At 37.6% G+C, this 18612-nt stretch overlaps 1 protein-coding gene across 3 annotated transcripts in view; it reads left to right on the forward strand.

Annotated features, from left to right (window-relative positions):
* The window catches only part of RXFP1 (relaxin family peptide receptor 1), a 94329-nt gene that overhangs the window by 37152 nt on the left and 38565 nt on the right, over positions 1 to 18612 (forward strand). For all 3 annotated transcript variants that reach the window (XM_067036885.1, XM_067036886.1, XM_067036887.1), the window contains exons 3-5: positions 6894 to 6992; positions 11023 to 11128; positions 15958 to 16029. In XM_067036885.1, the coding sequence (XP_066892986.1) occupies positions 6894 to 6992; positions 11023 to 11128; positions 15958 to 16029 (277 nt within the window). The remainder of the gene's footprint in view (positions 1 to 6893; positions 6993 to 11022; positions 11129 to 15957; positions 16030 to 18612) is intronic.

The raw sequence follows: 18612 nt of genomic DNA on the forward strand, positions 1-18612 counted from the left end.
AGGAAAGTTTATAGCAATACAATCCTACCTCAAGAACCAAGAAACATCTCCAATAAACAACCTTTAGGTTGTTTTAATTGCTTTAATAAGGACCTATGCTGTACAGCACAGGGAAGTCTACTCAGTACTCTGTAATGGCCTATATGGGAAAAGAATCTAAAAATGAGTGGATACACGTATATGTATAACTGATTCACTTTGCTGCCCAACAGAAACTAACACAACATTGTAAATCAACTATCATCCAATAAAAATTAATTTAAAAAATAAAATAAAAAATAAAAGTACCCAGAAAGAGGCATATGTATTCCATCAGCAAACAGCTATTGTCATTCAAATTCAAGGAGATCTCACACTATTGGTTTGATGAATTGGTCTGTCTGACCAGGTGACACCTCAAGGTCTATTTTAATGGCCCAGGGCACCTCCACTCTGGGGATCATTGATTTCTGAGAAAAAGATGCTCCACTGTGTCCCAAGAATGGGTGCTGAGAATTGAGGAAATATCTGAGAATCAGGGATGCTCTGCTTGGCATAAATCCACACTTTCTAAATTAACCACATTGTAGCCAATAGGATTTACGCCTTCAGTTTCATGGAAGTGTAGAGCATTTAACACACAGCATCATGGCACCCTTCTTTGTCCTGGCTTCCTCTCTGACAGAGGCATGAGTCCCTCGACTTTGAATACTCAAAATGCAAACATGAAAGGAACCCAGGAATGGCCCTGGCAAACCTACAGGACTGTTTGGGAACCGTGCTCTGGCACAGCCGGCTGGTGACCGGTGCAGAGTCCTGAGCTCCACCCCCAGAAACATTGATCTAGTAGGTAGGAATGGGGCCCAGAAATATGCATTGTAACACAATGGGTGAGTAGCATACCTGTTAAAGTTTTGAAATGATTCACTTCCCAGTGCAGACAATTTTATTACCAAATTCAGAACCCCTTGAAAGTGATGAATTAGAGTGATTAATTCAAACGTTAGCGGGCATCAGATCAGCTGGAGGGCTTGTTAAAATGCAGAATGCTGGACCCCATCTACAGAACTTCTACTTGAAAGCTCCTGGAGTGGAGCCCAAGAATTTGCTTTTCTGTGAAGTTCACAAGTGTTGCTGATGCTACTTGTCCCGGATCTGAACTTTGAAAACCACTCATCTAGACTTTTTTTTAAAAACTTTTTATTTTATATTGGAGTATAGACAATTAACAATGTTGTGATAGTTTCACAACAAAGCGAATCAGCCATACATATACATGTATCCATTCTCCCCCAAACTCCCCTCCCATCCAGGCTGCCGCATTACATTGAATAGAGTTCCCTGTGCTGTACAGTAGGTCCTTGTTGGTTATCCATTTTAAATATAGTAGTGTATACATGTCAATCCCAAATTCCCTCCCCTCCAGCCATCCCCCCTGGTAACCGTAAGTTCGTTCTCTAAGTCTGTAGGTCTTCTTGTGCAAATGCAGAAGCAAACAGTTCCCAACATGTATTAAAAGATGCCATATAAAAGGGTTAAACAAAATTAAAGCTATTTCTTTAAGGCTGATTTCTCCTTTCATCATACTAGCCAGCATTATTAATTCCAAGTGGGGATACAGGATTCAGCATTTCCCAAGCATATTTAACCACAGAACTCTCTTCTCAAGAAGAATCCTGGGAAGCAATTTGAGGAAAGCCTAATATAGCACTGTCACAACCATGCAGCGCCTTCAAGAAACTTGGCCCTTTCCTATTCCCATCCAGACCTCAACCCTTGACACGCCACACACCCACCCCCGGCGTTGGCGCCGGGGAATGTGAGAGCATGGCGATGAGAGATGCATTCTCCAGAATTCAGATTGGTGTGTCTAACCCACTTTTCCATAAAACTAAATTATAACTAATACTAGATGCAAATGAAATAATGATTTACTATTTTATATACTTTATGAGAGCTAGTAAAAGTCATGTTTTAACTATATTAAGAGGACCTTAGAAGTCACTGAAGCAATAAAAATACATAAGTTAAAAAGATTAATTCCTATCATACTCTCATAAAGAGATAAAATACATATATAAATAGGCACAGTATGAAGCAGATTGTAAGAAGTGTAACAAGATATATGAGCAAAGTGCCCTTAAATTATGGACCACTTGCATTCATCTTGTTAACAGCAGCTTTACTAAGGAAAAGAAATCTGATCCTTCTGATTGACAAGATTTTCCTTTTGCTAAATCTAGCCGTCCTCCAGTGCGACATGAGAAAGGCTCTAGTCGGAGAAAATCCCATAATGCAGTTCTTCCAAAACTTGTTGTAAGACTCCCCCAGGGCATTGATGGAATATATAGACCCCCAGACCCCATCCTGACCAAATAAATCAGTCTCCAGTAGAGGAGCCTGGAAATCTGTGTTTTTGTTAAGTGTCCCAGTTCCCAAATTTTATTATAACATCAGGGGGACTGGGTTTTCTCTGAAGTGTCTTTGAGGACAGAGACCCATTCATTCATTCATTCATTGAATTAGCACATACTTATTCAGGCAGTACGCAAGACCAGATTTTTCTTGGTCTACGTCATTCATTCTTATTCAGAGCATCATTACATGTTTTTAGTTTTTAAAAAACCTATTTTTAGTAAATATATATACTTAATGCTGTTCATACAGCACTACCAACACATACTAGAAACCATATCTCCTAACACAATATCCTCTTGTACTGTGCTCTCTACTCTGTGATACCTCAAGAAAAATCAGAGAGTCAAATTTCAGTGGGATCATAAGTAAAGTATGAAAAACCATTCTCTCACTGTCCCATACATCCTTAAAATATGAAGGATATGGGATTTAAAATACAGAAACACATATTCCAAAAGCTGTTTTCTTAAAAATGCTAACTTTCCAACTTTGCAACTTTGGCTACATCTTCTATGTTCTGTGTTCCTGCTTTCTGGTGAGAGGAAGTAATGGGTGCGAAGAAGAAAATGCTTTGGGAAGGCAGGAAAGAAGGTAAATGCTAATTGCAAAGAAGCTTGTTTGTTTGAAGATGCTGCTATTTAAAAAGAGATCTCCCCGCAAAATATATGCTCTCACTTGGAGAAATATAAGCCATCTTGTCCTGTTTCCTTCTGCATTCTCATATTCCCCATCACCTCTCTTTCTCTTTTCCCTCTCTTTTCAACTCTGTGTGTGTGTGTGTGTGTGTGTGTGTGTGTGTGTGTGTGTGTGTTGAGGTACAATGAGGCAGAAAAGGAGAGAAAAGAATAAGATTAAGAAAGAGACAGAGAAGTAGCATAAATAACTACATCACTTGGATTTGTTGGACTAAAGTGTTGCAACTACACCATGTATAGTAAACCCCTTTAGAACAGATGTTAAGCACTGCACCACCTATTAATGGTAAGAATGCAGCAAATTGCAACAGTTCACTTGAAAAGCTCAGTTAAATAGAGGGCCTGCTGAAGAACAAGAGAGAAGGAAAAGCAACATCTTCCGGCGGTCACCCAACCACTCTGTCTCATGAATGTCACAGCAGCAGTGAGACACCACCCGCGGATACAGGCCCAGCCCTGCGATACAGCACCTCGCCTGAGTCCCATCGCTGTGTTCTGAGGTCCAGGAGGATGGGTCAGGACACGAATGTGAGCAGGGGCGCCCTCTCCGCCGCCCCCAGTCAGGCCCTGGCAGCCTGCGGGGTTGAGTCCTTCAGACTTTCCTACCCTCGCTCTGTAGATACACAAAAACTCGTCTGTAAAAATAATCAGTGCCTCAACATACCCAGAGCCAAAAGACTTCTCTTACCATGTGTTTCATCTGTAACGTTTATAAATGTATAAAAATTCATAACATTAGTATGAAAATTAATTTATTTTTAATTTTTTTTACAAATGATTCACAATACTTCCATTGATCCATGGATAATAATAATGATGAGCTTAAATTCCAGTTAATAACTACTTCTAGTTGTTAAATAATTTTCTCTATAATTCACACAATGCTGATGTAAGAGCCTCAAGAATGGAAATGAATCAGGCAATAGAACAATAAATAGGTAACAGATAGTAACAGCTAAATATTTAAAGACAATGTTGTATAAAAGTTGGAATTTCTATAAGAGGAATATAAACTGATTCAATCATCTTTGGACCTAGAAAAGAAAACATTAAAATAATTGTATTATTTTAATTCTTTGGTTATTTTTAATAATTCTGTTTCTTAGTCAAATCACTTAAAGTTCTCAGAATCAGTTTTTCCATCTGTAAGTAGAGTTCACAATAATGACGAAATAGAGTTACTAGGAGAGTTGACAAGTTATTTTCGTCAAGTAAAGTAACCAGCAGGCCTCCAACAAAAAAGTAACCTGGTCAGACAGGGGAAGCGACCCATTTATGCTGGGCAGGGAGACTCAGTGGAACGAGGATTTAGGGTTTGCAAATTCAACTGAACACATTCAAAAGTCCCATTACAATTCACAGCGTTCCTCTCTTTCCAAATCAGTGTCCTAATGTGCACTTAAAAGACAAGACAAAATGTGAATTCCGCTTTTGTTGTAACCTTAGCAACCCATTGGATCAGATTCTATCTGAGTCCTGAGGTTCCGAGAGATAAAAGATTATCTTAGGGTAGTCATGGCCACTCCCTGGTTCTCTGAATTTCCTTGAGCTGATGACATCATACCCTGAGCTTTCCTTAATCTCTCCAGGGCCATCTCCATAGTCATCTCATTCCACAGCCCTTGACAATTCTCATTTTCATTCCGATGAGTTACCATAGCATCCACTTCGCCAGAGTCTATCCTTAGAAGAGGCTCATAATCACAGGAAGCCAAGAGTGATCACTGAAACAACTGTTTTTGGTCGCTGTGTGCCATAAACTATGAAAGTACCATGTTGTAATGGTGACAGGACTACCGTTATCTTCAAAACCATCCGGATCAGATAAACAGCCCAACCTTACTATTCTTGAGACTCTGTTATCTGCAATCCCTTCTGGAAGGAGGAAAGAGAAACCACTCTAGATTTTTTTTTTTTCTTTCCAATTTATTTTTAGTGGAACTTTAATAGGAAGTATACTCTTACAAGCATACATAGCACTCACGTTAGAATACCTTTCCTTCCCCAAATGTAATCTTCATGGAAGAGCTAATGAGCCATGAAAAAATAAGAAAATAACATGGAGATGGAGGAAAATTGTACAAATTATATGTAATCAGATAAGAGCATATTCCAAAAAACTTAACTTTTCTGTTTTGAGCAGTTTGATAGATTGTAGGGACCATTCACCAATCCAGAGAATTTAGAAGGAATAGCAAGTTTATATGGAGACAGATAATGTGTTCCTTTCGGAGAATGTTGTGTTTGAGGTGCCTGTAGTGAACTGATCCCATGTTACACAAGATAAAGTGCAAGTTGGAAATATAACTAGGAAATCCTCTGATAAGAGTTAAAACCATGGATATGGTTAAGTCAATTTCACCAAATCCACACAACTAAACAAAACTGTACTCTCTAGACTCAATCTCAGGTTTGAATTATACATACATGGCTGAAATAACTTATAAAATAGATGCCAGATTTAATAGTAACTTAAAGAAATAGGATAAACTTTTATCATTTCTATCACCTGTTTATATGTTTATGCATCCTTAAAGAGTCCCAACAGCATCCTGAAAAAATGTTAGAACCTCTGGAAAGGATCCCATTCAAACCCACCCCCAACCTGCAGTGGAATGAAGGCTGGTACCATCTGCAGACGATAGAGAGAAGCTGCTCCTGCACCCCCATTCACATCCACTCTACCTCCTGACTGGCCTCATGTCTCGTTCAAAAACAACTGCAAGGTCACGAGGAATCTTGTGAAAAAAAAAAAATCCCCCCTCCAAATGAAGACTTTTACTATCTTTTGTTTCACTTTATTCAAAAAATGATAAGAATCTAATATCAAAATCAGAAAATATAGAAGAAAATATGTAAGCACTCAGAGGATAATCACTCAACATAATCCGTGATACCACAGTGTGTTAAAAAAAAAAAAAAAAAGAGTGAGATTGTGCTGCTCCTGTTATTTTTTTCTTTTTCTATTTAACAATCATGGCCATCCATCTCCCATGTTAATACATCCATCTCCAACGTCAGTTTACAGGACTGAAGAAGATTGAGGGATTTGTAATAAAGATGCTAAGAACAGCGTTCTGTGTTTCAGTGCATCTAAAGTACTGTTTGAAAACAAAAAAATAATAAATAATAATAATAAAAAAATAAATAAAGTACTGTTTGTTTCTGCTATATTTAAAATAGATAACTAACAGGGACCAACTGTAGAGCACGAGGAACTCTGCTCAATACTCTGTAATAACCAAAATTACTAAATTTCAAATTAGAATTTGAAAAAGAATAGATATATGGATACGTATAACTGAATCACTTTGCTGTACACCTGAAATTAACACAACATTGTTAATCTACTAAACTCCAATATAAAATAAAATGTTTTTTTAAAAAAAGTTCTGTTTGTTGAAGTGTGGTTCAAACAAACACTACATGCTGAAGAATCACCTTGAATGCCTGGTAAAAATGGAGATTACAGGACCCATCTCAGGCCTATGAAATCACGATCTCTAGGTGAAGGGCCCAGAAATTCTCATTGCTGACAAGCTCCCAGATGACGTTTCTCTGTTTGTCAATCACTCATTATTTTTGTGATTAATTTTTATCAGAGTATAGTTGATTTACAATGCTGTGTTAGTTTCTGCTGTACAGCAAAGTGAATCTGTTATACATATACCTGTATCCACTTTTTTTTAGATTCTATTCTTATACAGTTCATTAAATTATTTTAAAAAGAGGACCTATTTTCCCCAACACAACAGAATATTTCTGTTCTTGAACTTTTCTGCTCTGTGATCTTTATTTTAGGTGACAACAATGGATGGTCTATGCAACTTGACAAATATTTTGCCAATTACTACAAAATGACTTCCTGGTATCCCTTTGTGGCAGAAACATCTGAATGCTGTAAGTAATCAGAGGGACTGACGGTCCTTGTCTATAGGTTCATAGTAAGACTCCATATGTTGTTAAAAGTTGGATCCAACATTTTAGAAAATTTATAGTTTTCAATTTGCAAAATTATAATGTTATAGTAGACACGCAGCCTTGAGGATTTTATTTTAAGATCACTCAAGGATCATAAGTGCACAGTAATAAATCATGCCAGGTATTGCTGTGAACAAAATTAATGTCAGTCCATCAGGGTTGCTATTTTTCATGCCCCCTTTTCACAATCACTATAAGCTCTGATATAAAAGCAACTCTGATATAAAGGAAACTGAAAATAGAAGAGCAGAGAAGCTGTTTGGATTTTAACGTTTGTAAGTGAGAAAGCTTCTGGAGTCTAAGCCATACCTTACAGCTACCAAAAAAGCCTTATTAATTATAACCGGCTACTTTTAGTCACATACCGAAAACTTACAAAAACCCTGGAAAGGGGCTGTAGGAAGGTATAACATTGAGGATAAACGATAATTTTTAAGATCAGAAGATCTATATACATAATTCCTTTTAAATAAATGTTGTCTATTATAATAAATTATTCAAATGTAAATGTGTGTCTTAAAGTTGTAGTTTTAATCCTAGCTTTTCAAAACCTTGGTTAAAAAGCAGGGGTTGGGGAAAAGGATACTTCACTGTATTCTTCCCTTTATGTTCTACCACAAATTGTAAAGTACAGGGCTTCCCTGGTGGCGCGGTGGTTGAGAATCCGCCTGCCGATGCAGGAGACACGGGTTCGTGCCCCGGTCCGGGAAGATCCCACATGCCGCGGAGCAACCAAGCCCGTGAGCCATGGTCGCTAGGCCTGCGCGTCCGGAGCCTGTGCTCCGCAACGGGAGAGGCCACAGCAGTGAGAGACCCACATACCGCAAAAAAAAAAAAAAAAATTGTAAAGTACAGCTTTTTAAAATTTTTTAAATATTTTTTTGTCTTCATTACTCAAAAGAGACTAAAAAAAAACTGCTAGCAATCCCCACTTTAAGGGGTATACATCCCTCCTGTAAGTCTCACAGGTCACTCAGGAATCTATCTCAACCTCATGTTGTCTTGTCAAATATCGAGATCAGATTGCTTTATCATTAAAGAGCTAAAAGCTTTTGGGAAAGGAAAAAGTTAACAGGTATAATTTAACTACTAATACAAGGCAAAAAACTAATGGATTAAGCCAGATGATCTCAAAATGTAGTTTTTATTTTCTTGTTTTACTGTACATACTTTTCTTTTCATTTCTTAAATTTTAATTTAATCTTTTTATATTTCACGTTATTCCCAAAAGGATGTTAGGCAATTTACAATAAAAACATGGCTATGAACAGACTTAACCCATTAACATGACATAAGAGACAAAAATTCCATGGTGCGTGGGAAAAGGAATTCAGAAGAAAAATTAGATAAGGAAATCCTCACTAAGAAAAGTTACTGCCTAGTTCTTAATTCTGTAGTCATTAGGTCAAAGAGCGAAAATAATGGGCTACATACCTTTTTCATAGTCTGGTCTGTAAAGCAAAGATAAACAAAGGCGAAAAACAGATCAAGTTAGCAAGAGAAATAAATTTTTGCCTGATGATGAACTCTGGGAGAAATGTGTCCTAAGTATACTTACATAAGAGGAATGTAGCTACACACCAAAAAAATGTTTCAAAAAATACAAAGGCGATGTTTTATCAATTCTTAGTAATGAACAAAGATATAATTTTTAATTAGAGTTTTCAAGAAAGATGGGGGAAGTGTGGTAATTAATAATGCAGTGTCTTTTTTCAAGATTAAAAGCAGTGTAAAAATGAAATGGGAAGTGTAACATAAAATTAAGGGGTGAAACTTAAATTAAGGTTCCTATTGTACCACTTTATTATTTTTTTTGTACCGCTTTATTTAAATCAGATTATAATAAGGATTTATTGGAAATTTAACTGAAAATGGCTTATAATACTTTTTCACTGCATGAAAGAATGTGAGGAATTCACATTTACCAAGTCACCTCTCAAGAAAAATATCATGGAAAACATATCCATCATTAACCAATATCAATAAAGTTAAAATTTCAAGAATTTGGAAAGTATGGAGATTTGGAAAGAATTGTTTACTCAGCCATAAATTCACCACTCAGAAGCTACCAGCATTAACTTGCTGGTGCATTACTCATCTTTTTTTATTTTAACATAGTTGAAATTTTCTATGCAATCCATTTTTATCATATTTTCAGGTAGCATTTTAGCATAATCAGGTATCCATATTATAAACTTTTCAAAATACTCTATTAAGTGACAATGTGTTTCATCCTTCTTTCCTGGTTGGATATTTAGGTGTCATTTTTTCATTTTTCCCTATCACAAATAACCCTGTAATCAGCATATACGGATTATCTGAATTCAGTCTGCATGATAGAAAAGACACACTGGATTAATGCCAACTTCATGGGCCTCCATTTTTACCTTTCATACCGTCCCTCTCGGGACCTTCGTGTTCCATCCTAACCCTGCCCCTTCCCCACAACATTCACATTAGCAGAGGATGGAGAGAGAGAATCCGTTTCCAGAGCTCCATTGCCAGAATGGTCACTTACAACCATAAACCTGTTTTAAAGTTCTTGGCACAGACTCTGTTTACAAAACACACAAAACCTAAATTTCGATCGTGAGCTCTCAGGATCCTGTAGGGAGTCTGCAGCGTTATTTGGGAGGAGAGGGGAAACACCTGTGGCCTCATATCTGCGCAAAGAGACACCCGACTATTTCCAAGGCTGGAGCCACCCGCCTGCATCACTGCCACCCCCCAGCTTTGCCTCGGGGTGCCTTCTTTGCCATCACGATGATTTTCTACTCTTCAGAAGCTTTACTCTAAAGGTTATAGACTAAAAGTCTGCAAACAGACAGTTCTCACAAGAAGTGTTGTTTGTCCTATGATGATTTAAAATGTTTTAAGTTAAGCATTATTATTTTTAAGTAGGTAACTATATAGTACGAAACACTGTCTTTCCGGCCTCTTTGAGGAAGTTGGTTGACTTGGCCACAGGTGTCCCTGTTGTAATATAGGACAACAGTTAGGAGAAGCTGTCCCACTGGGACTCCTGGACGCAGTCTCTACCCGCTTTGCCTGCCCCTGTAGATATTCGAGGCTGTAACCTCTGCTCTAAGTGCAGAGTTGCAAAGTAAACGTAGAAAAGAGCACACCTCGTTGCTCTCAGGAATCGTCCGTTCCCCGTCAAGTCAGCAGTCAGATGATGTCTATTACTCTGAATAATAACCCCGTTTCGTTGCTTAGCTATATGAACACACCACCGCAAGTCTCTAACAGACTTTAGAAATATCGGGTCACATCTTTAAGACTACCGCTATAGTCCTACAAGGTAGTCAAAGGCGCACATTCCGTTTCCTCTCTCTTTCCAACTCTCATCAGTGAGAACAGAATGGTTATGCGTAAGAAATATTCACTTCCTCAAGTGAAGCTGTAGGCATCCTTACATCCCTACATAAGCCAAAAGAAGCCTTTTGAAGAACTCCTGAATTTAAAACAAATAATCTACCAGCACTATAGTTCAGAGTTGAGTTCTCTTTCTTGCTAGTTAAAAAGGGCTTTGTCTTCCATTAAAACTATTAATACTTTATCCTTAAACAGCAGCTTTAATATGGACATTAACGCCCATCACACCCTGTCCTGTCACCCTGGGATGTAGCTACTCTCCAAGGATAAGAGAGAGCAGATGACTTCATTCATTTTGCAACAAATGGAGAGGGGCAGGCTGCTATTTTTTTTTTTTTTTAAATGCATGGGCTGGTAAATGTATATGTTTCCTTATCTTCAAGTTCTAGCATCATTTTAATGTTAAAAGCAAAACTTTGGAACCTTAATTTAAAGCTTTGCACAAATTGCTTATGTAAGACATGACCCATTTTTGTATATGATTTTCTTACAGCTTTTTGCTTCTTTCTTTTCATTACCCTCCTGTCCCTGGTCCCTCACCATCCCCATTCCTTACTGCTTCCTCTTTATTCAGTGGTCGGTTCTGTGCCCGTGCAATGTCTTTGCCGAGGTTTAGAGCTTGATTGTGATGAGACCAATTTACGAGCTGTCCCGCCAGTTTCTTCAAATGTGACTTTAATGTAAGTAGAAAAGAATGGCTTCATCCTGACAGCCAGAACAGCCCCTGTAAAATTGTATCATAATTCAGGTGTAATTGTCATTATTAATAATGCATTGTCACTTAAGATGATGTCATTGTTCCTTGGTCAATCATAATGATTGCTGATATTTATTTGCATTTATTACATGATAGATCTGACTCTAAATTATTCTATATGTTCACTTATTTAGCCCCTCATAACGATCTTATGAAGTATTTAGTATCGCCACATTTTATCTAAACAAAAGATGCAATCAAGTGTATGTGCTACTAAAGAAAAAAGGCTACCAAATAAACTATTATATAGAGCTTTCTTATTACAAGAATTGAAGTTTATTGAACAAGTCAATTTTTGACTTTATTGGAAATAAATTTTAATATGTTTATGTATAAATAAAAATATAAAACAAGTAAAATAAATTGGATAAAATATTCCAGAACTTGACATTTAAAATCTAACTCTTCTGAATCACATTTGACTGGGAGATTTGATGCTGAGTTTTTCCTTAAATAACTCAAATTTATGCATGTAAAAGAAAATTACCCTCATAATAAGCAGTTTATTGACCCAGTACTAATTTGAATTCAACAAATTTCATCAACACAAACACACACGTTTGGCTGAACCTTTAAAATGAACTTAGTGGAGGACAGACATTATAATCCAATATTTTTGCCGAGTTTTTTGTTTTCATCAAGCTGTTTCAGTGCCTTATGGCTCTGACTTTGGCATATATGAGGACAAGATAGGAGTAATTCTTAAGGTTACAAATGTTGGCAAGTCTTGCCTTTTTCAACCCAAACCACATAACTCTGCAGCTCGTATGCTTGACATATTCAAGGAATAAGGAAAAGCTCCAGCTCAGAGCTCCCATACACAGTGGTATCATCAAATTAACAGAATCTGGGGAGCTTACCCAATTGGATAATGAGCTGAGAATACCAGGCAGGTTAAACCACAAAGACTTGTTTTTCCAAAGGAGGTGACATTCCCACCTGTACTAAGGACAGCATTCTGTCCTACCTTAGACTCACCATAGCTCTTTTTCATAGTAATTAGTCCTACTAGAAAAAAATAATAACCCCCACCCCCAAAAATCTGAGGTCCTGTGGAGAGTTTCCACGATTTAAATTCTGACTAGAATGGCTGGGTATAAAAATGTATGATGATTTCACTGTATTTTCAAAGAAAAAACATGATCACCCATACTGCTTACATCAAATGACCAGAAAATCCAAATCGAGAGACCCGCACACCACACACACACACACACACACACACACACACACACACACACAAAACACAACTTCATAAGAAACACTATTTAGGGGGTCCCTAAAGGAGCCTCCCTTCCCTCCAAAATGACCCTCCCACTCAGGGGCAATTAAGCTCTCCTCTTGGGTTCTCTCATAGAACCTCACTGGTGTCTCCTTTAAGTATATCAAACATTCTTCCGCATGCTGTAGGGTTGGGGTCCTAGTCTTCTCCACCAGAGAAAGGGAAATGCCATAAGCTCCGTGGTTATGGCATTTCATTTCCCTTTCATTTCCCTTTCCCTTTCATGGCTCTGTGGCGGCCTACAGCATGGTTTTCCTATACAACCTCCAAAGTTCCTAACAGAGTACAGTAAGCGCTAAACAGTGTTTTTGAGTTGAATTTACAAGTAAATAGTTACAATAAAAAATAGTCCTGGGCCATAAGACTGAAGCTATTTTTCAAAGAAAAATCTTTATTTGTAGATAAAATATGTTATTTGCCATCCAAATAGAGTATAAACTTCTTAAGGGCAGGGATATTATCTTTTTTTCCCCAAAGTGTGAGTGGAAGGCATTCAACACATTTGTTGAGAAAATGAGTGAATGAAAGCATTTTTGAGAGCACACTAAACTTTCATCAATGTCCTTAAACAAACTCAAATATTTGGCAGTTTATCTTTACACGACACAAACATTTAAACAGGATATAAAGCAGAACTGAAGATCCAAGCCAAGTGAGAACCATTAGTAGAAAAGGGATTTTCAATTAGCTAATATAAGGAATGAAAGAGCATCTGGTGATAGCCCAGCAGCTAAGAGTGATTTCAAGAGAAGATTACTAGTTAATCAACCTTGGATATCTATTCATTAAAAAAATCACTAAGTGACAGGTATGTATAGTATGGAACAGTATTTCTTTTTTTTTTTTTTTTTTTGGAACAGTATTTCTTAACCCTTTTTCTTTTCATTATCACCTCCCCTTCCTGAGCCTTTTTAGACATTTTTTTGGTCCCCTCCTGGGATGTTTTAATACTTCAGATATACTGTGTGTATGTTTACATATACTAGTTCTTTTTTTATTTGCATATACATCCATTTTATTGGTTATGTAGACAATAAATACCATTAAATGTCAAAGACGGAGCATTCGGGGAATTATCCTAAATATACTAGTTCTTTATCCATTAAAAAAGTAAGGTTTTCTGCTGTACAACAAAGTGAATCAGCTATGTGTATACATATGTCCCCATATCCCCTCCCTCTTGCATCTCCCTCCCACCCTCGCTATCCCACCCCTCTAGGTGGTCACAGAGCACCGAGCTGATCTCCCTGTGCTATGCGGCTGCTTCCCACTAGCTATCTATTTTACATTTGGTAGTGTAACACAACATTGTAAAACAATTATACTCCAATAAAGATATTTTTTAAAACTACTATGCAGGGGCTTCCCTGGTGGCGCAGTGGTTGAGAATCCGCCTGCCGATGCAGGAGACACGGGTTCGTGCCCTGGTCCGGGAAGATCCCACATGCCGCGGAGCAACTAAGCCCGTGAGCCACGGCCGCTGAGCCTGCGCGTCCGGAGCCTGTGCTCCGCAACGGGAGAGGCCACAACAGTGAGAGGCCCGCATACCGCAAAAAAAAAAAAAAACTACTATGCAAAGATAACCGATAAAAATAAAATAAAATGATCTAGCTTTCTAAAAAAAAAAAAAAAAAGTAACATTTTTTTCACTCCCTAAGATCCTATTTTCACCCCAAACAATATCAGCAATAACACCGTGTTGAGAATACACGGTTTTCTAGACTCTGGAACAGTTTGTCAAAATATCAATAGTTTCCAAAAATGTGCTCTAGGGAGTCTGAGAAACTATTTTTCTTTAAGAAGGATTCATTACCAAGTTCAAGCAACACTGGTCAAAACCAACACAGCAACTAACACTGTTCGCGTCTTTTGTATGAAGCTGTCTCCATTGAGTCCTTTATGTTAACCAAGTGTTTATTCCACAGTAGGTCAAACTCCTGACAATGACGTCCATTGCTCATTTCTCAATGAGCGTCTGCTCCTTCAAAATAGACAAGGATAATAATAATAATAGCATCATATTATCAGAGGTCACCTACTCCAAATCCATTCTTTCACTGTTAAAGAAACTGATATGGAAAGGTTGTGTATGGATTTTGCAAGGGTGCCCAGCTTCAATGGTTTGCATTTTTTGCTTGTTTTATTTTGTTCCTACCATATTACATTGCTTTTCTTTTAAAAAGTAAAGGTTAGGTCTTTTCCAATACAACCTGAAAATTATCTGAACCTGGCTTGTGTCAAGCTGCTTATCAAATTATGATACAAGGGGAAATCTTTCTATACAATTTATTGGAAATTGCATTGGGATCACTTATTGAACAGAGATGGTTCAAGTGTATGGGACCAATTGACAGTTTCCTTTCCAACTAATTTTTAAAGGAAGCAAAGGTAGTGGAGCATGAGAACTAAAATATTGAATATAAAATGATTTAAGGTCTTGAATGTGTTTCAACAAGAAACACTATTCTTGTCACTCAAAAACTGAGATGCTTTCCACTTGCTAAATGAAAATAGAAAAGAACATAACTGAAGATTACTTTCCCAGTTTTATTATTTCAAGTTTTTCTTGTCAGAACTACAATGTTGTAACTTAAATTTAAGAAAAGATGACTATCTCTAAAAATTCAAAATCAAAAGTTAAACCTAGTTCAAATGGTACCATGAAGAGAGGGAGTTCCCAAGATGGTGAAGTAGAAAGACCCTGAGCTCACCTCTTCTCGTGGGCACACCAAAACCACCACTATCTGCAGAAGAGCCATCTAAGGAAAAGACCGGGACCTACCAGAAAAGTTCTCCTATAACTAAAGACAGAAAAAGTAACCACAACAAGATGGGTAGGAGGGGCAGAGTCTCAGTATAATTGAGACCCATAACCCCAGGTGAGTGACCCACAAATGGGAGAATAATTAAAACTGCAGAGGTTCTCCCCAAGGGGTGAGTGGTCTGAGCCACACACTGGGCCCTCCAGGCCAGGGGTCCTCCACCAGGAAGCCCCCAGAACATTTGTCTTTTTCCAAAGAAAACATACAGATGGTCAACAAACACATGAAAAGATGCTCCACTTCACTGATCATCAGAGAAATGCAAATCAAAACCATGGTGAGATATCACCTCACACCCGTCAGAATGGCTGTCATCAAAAAGACAACAAATACAAATGCTGGAGAGGGTGTGGAGAAAAGGGAACCCTCCTGCACTGTTGGTGGGAATGTAAATTGATGCAGCCACTGTGAAAAACAGTACGGAGGTTTCTCAAAAAGCTAAAAATAGAGCTACATGTGATCCAGCAATTCCACTCCTGGGTATATTCCAAAGGAAATGAAAATACTAATTCGAAAAGAGTGACATCATGAAGCAAAATGTTTCCTGAAAGCTAGTGTTAAAGTAAATACAGTTTATAATTATTCATAATGTTGTTAAAAGTAAAGAAAAAACCTTTAAGTAAGAACCAAAATTTACATTTATTTCAGGTCACTCAAGTGGAACTTAATAAGAAAACTTCCTCCTGATGGCTTTAAGAAGTACCATGATCTTCAGAAGCTGTAAGGAAAATTTTAATTCTTAGTATTGAACTGACTAACATTTTTTGGCATATCTGTTTCTTCCCACTTCTGCAGAGACAAACACTGCACCACTGCTTAAGTCTAACCCCTCTTTGGGGAATTATTTAGCCATTAGCTGGAGACTACCAGGTAACATTTTTTTCCTGAGTAATTCTAGAAGCTATCCTAGAAAAATCTCAGATACCTATCCCCAAAGAAAGCAGAGTACGTGTGCTATGAACCCTCCGACCACACTCTCCCCAAGTGAAGATACTCAAGAGGTTTTACTCTCTGCATTTCAATGCCCATCTTACAGAAAGATGTAATGACCCCTTACCAGAGCTGCCCTCAAGATTAGATAGAGAAGGGACTTCCCTGGTGGTCCAGTGGGTAAGGCTCCATGCTCCCAATGCAGGGGGCCCAGGTTCGATCCCTGGTCAGGGAACTAGATCCCACATGCTACAACTACAGATCCTGCACGTGGCAAGGAAGATCCCCTGTGCTGCAACTAAGACCTGGCACAGCCAGATAAATAAAAAAATATTAAAAAATAAAAAAGATTAAATAGAGAAGAATTTTCTTCCATATGTTTGCACATTCAATCTCTACCTAAGATAGAAGGTCCTTGTGGTTTGAAACCTCCAAGCATGTTTTTTAGGGACTTAATTCCATTTTCACATCTGCCTCATTGGTTGAGTTTTATCTGAAATGCTAGCTTCTCTTCAGTCTAAGATTACCTATGTACTCACAGAATCCATAATGGCCCAGGGGATGGTTATCTGTTATTTAGGTCAACTTTGTGGCTAAATCATATTGTCATAGGCTTAAACTGTTAGGTTTAAATATTCTGCGCCTGAATCACACTATCTAGAAAACGTCTCAGAATTCCCAGTTTCATTTTCACACCTATACTGGTTTGGGATTTGTTTTTACACTAGAGACCCCTGGTATACAGATATCATCTATCTGTACTTTTTCTTTAAGATAATAAAGATAGAGCAGAGTCAGAAGAAAAATGTATCTACTTTGTTTGATGAAATGTTCTCAAAGCTCAGATTACCTGCAGAAAAATATTTCACACCAGAAAATTAAATTCTAATAACGATGACATTTCAGAACTGTATTCTAGACATTTATCAATCAAGTGAGAAGAGCTTTTCAAAATTAAGCCTGATACACAAACTTCAAGAGGATACTTCCTTACTTTATTTTCTGATTTCTAGAATAGGAAGAATTTTTCTGATCTGTAGCACCACCTTATGTCCACATGCTTTAAAAGGAGTCAGGGCTTCAACTCTAAACATCAGGATTCAATAGTTTAGCAATTTTACACAGTGAACATTGAATTAATTCTTGAAGAACCAATTTGTTCCAAGTAATAGATCAAAATAGCCTAATTACCAAAAAAGTTCTAATTGGTGATTAGAGATGTACTTTGGCTCCACCTCCAGGCAATATAATCTATTGCTTAATGGAAAATTACAGTAGTTAGAAATAAATGAATAAATACTTGTCAAAGTTTTTCTGTTTATTAGTGAGAAAGATGCATTGCCTAGTAAACGATTGGACCACAGCATGTTCTGTGAGAGTGTTAGGTGTGTAACAAACTTAACATTTTACAATCAAAGTTAGGTTTCTTGCATGCTGAAGAAACAGGGACTCTCCTTTAGTCAAAATTTCTAATTAACTGAGAGTTGGCTCATACTGGTTTATCCCTTATCACTCCTAAAATCTGTGAAAATTATACATAAACTCAGCAAACCCTGAAGAACAATGGTGACCTGCATCAGCAGAAGAAATAAGACTTGAAGCCCTTACTTTTGCCTTTGTTCACAACCTGGGGCCAGTGTAGATGTGCAGAGCTTAAATGGGCGCATGGGATGCAACGGCTTGTGCTCCAGATTCTGTTTCCTTTGACCTCCTGTAAACTCCAGGCACAACCTCCAGCGTGACCTCTGTGAACTCTGCAGCCAGCTTACTTCCTTGGCCTTCCAAGCTAATTTCTCTTCTTCTAGACCTGATCCTTTTTTGCTGTTCGCTTTTTAATATGAAAACCAAGTGTTACTGTTTTTACTTCTTGTTCCTGGAAACTTTCTTTTAGCAAAAATTATACTTCTGGTTTCAGAAGTTTGGGGGCTCTTCCAGGCTAAAAATAAGATACTAATATATGCTTCCCCTAAAACCTGTCCCACCCACCCTCTACATTGTGGAATATTGTTGATCTTCTTGGTCGACCTGATTCTTTCGATTTCTGTTTTTCTCTTTTGTCATATATACTCTTGGTAAGTTTCCTCAAACAGTTTTTGGAGCGAAACTTCGGTGTCAAATTAATACAATTCAAGTTGACTTGCTCGGCCAGTTTGTGGTTTACATGGAATAGGGTTTGGGGTCTTAACGATGTCACAGCCTTGTACTTTTGCCAGCACTGTGTTGAATACTGTCAAATTTGTAGAATTATAGCAGAAAATGTTAAAAAGTTAAAAAGGCTTCTAGGCTTGTTTGATTAGTGAGTGCATTACTATGCACTCAAACTGAAGTTTCACTCACTAAAAATTCAAACATTAAATTTTAGCTCTCATGTGT

This window comes from Kogia breviceps, chromosome 6 (assembly GCF_026419965.1).
Source record: "Kogia breviceps isolate mKogBre1 chromosome 6, mKogBre1 haplotype 1, whole genome shotgun sequence".
NCBI lineage: Eukaryota > Metazoa > Chordata > Mammalia > Artiodactyla > Physeteridae > Kogia > Kogia breviceps.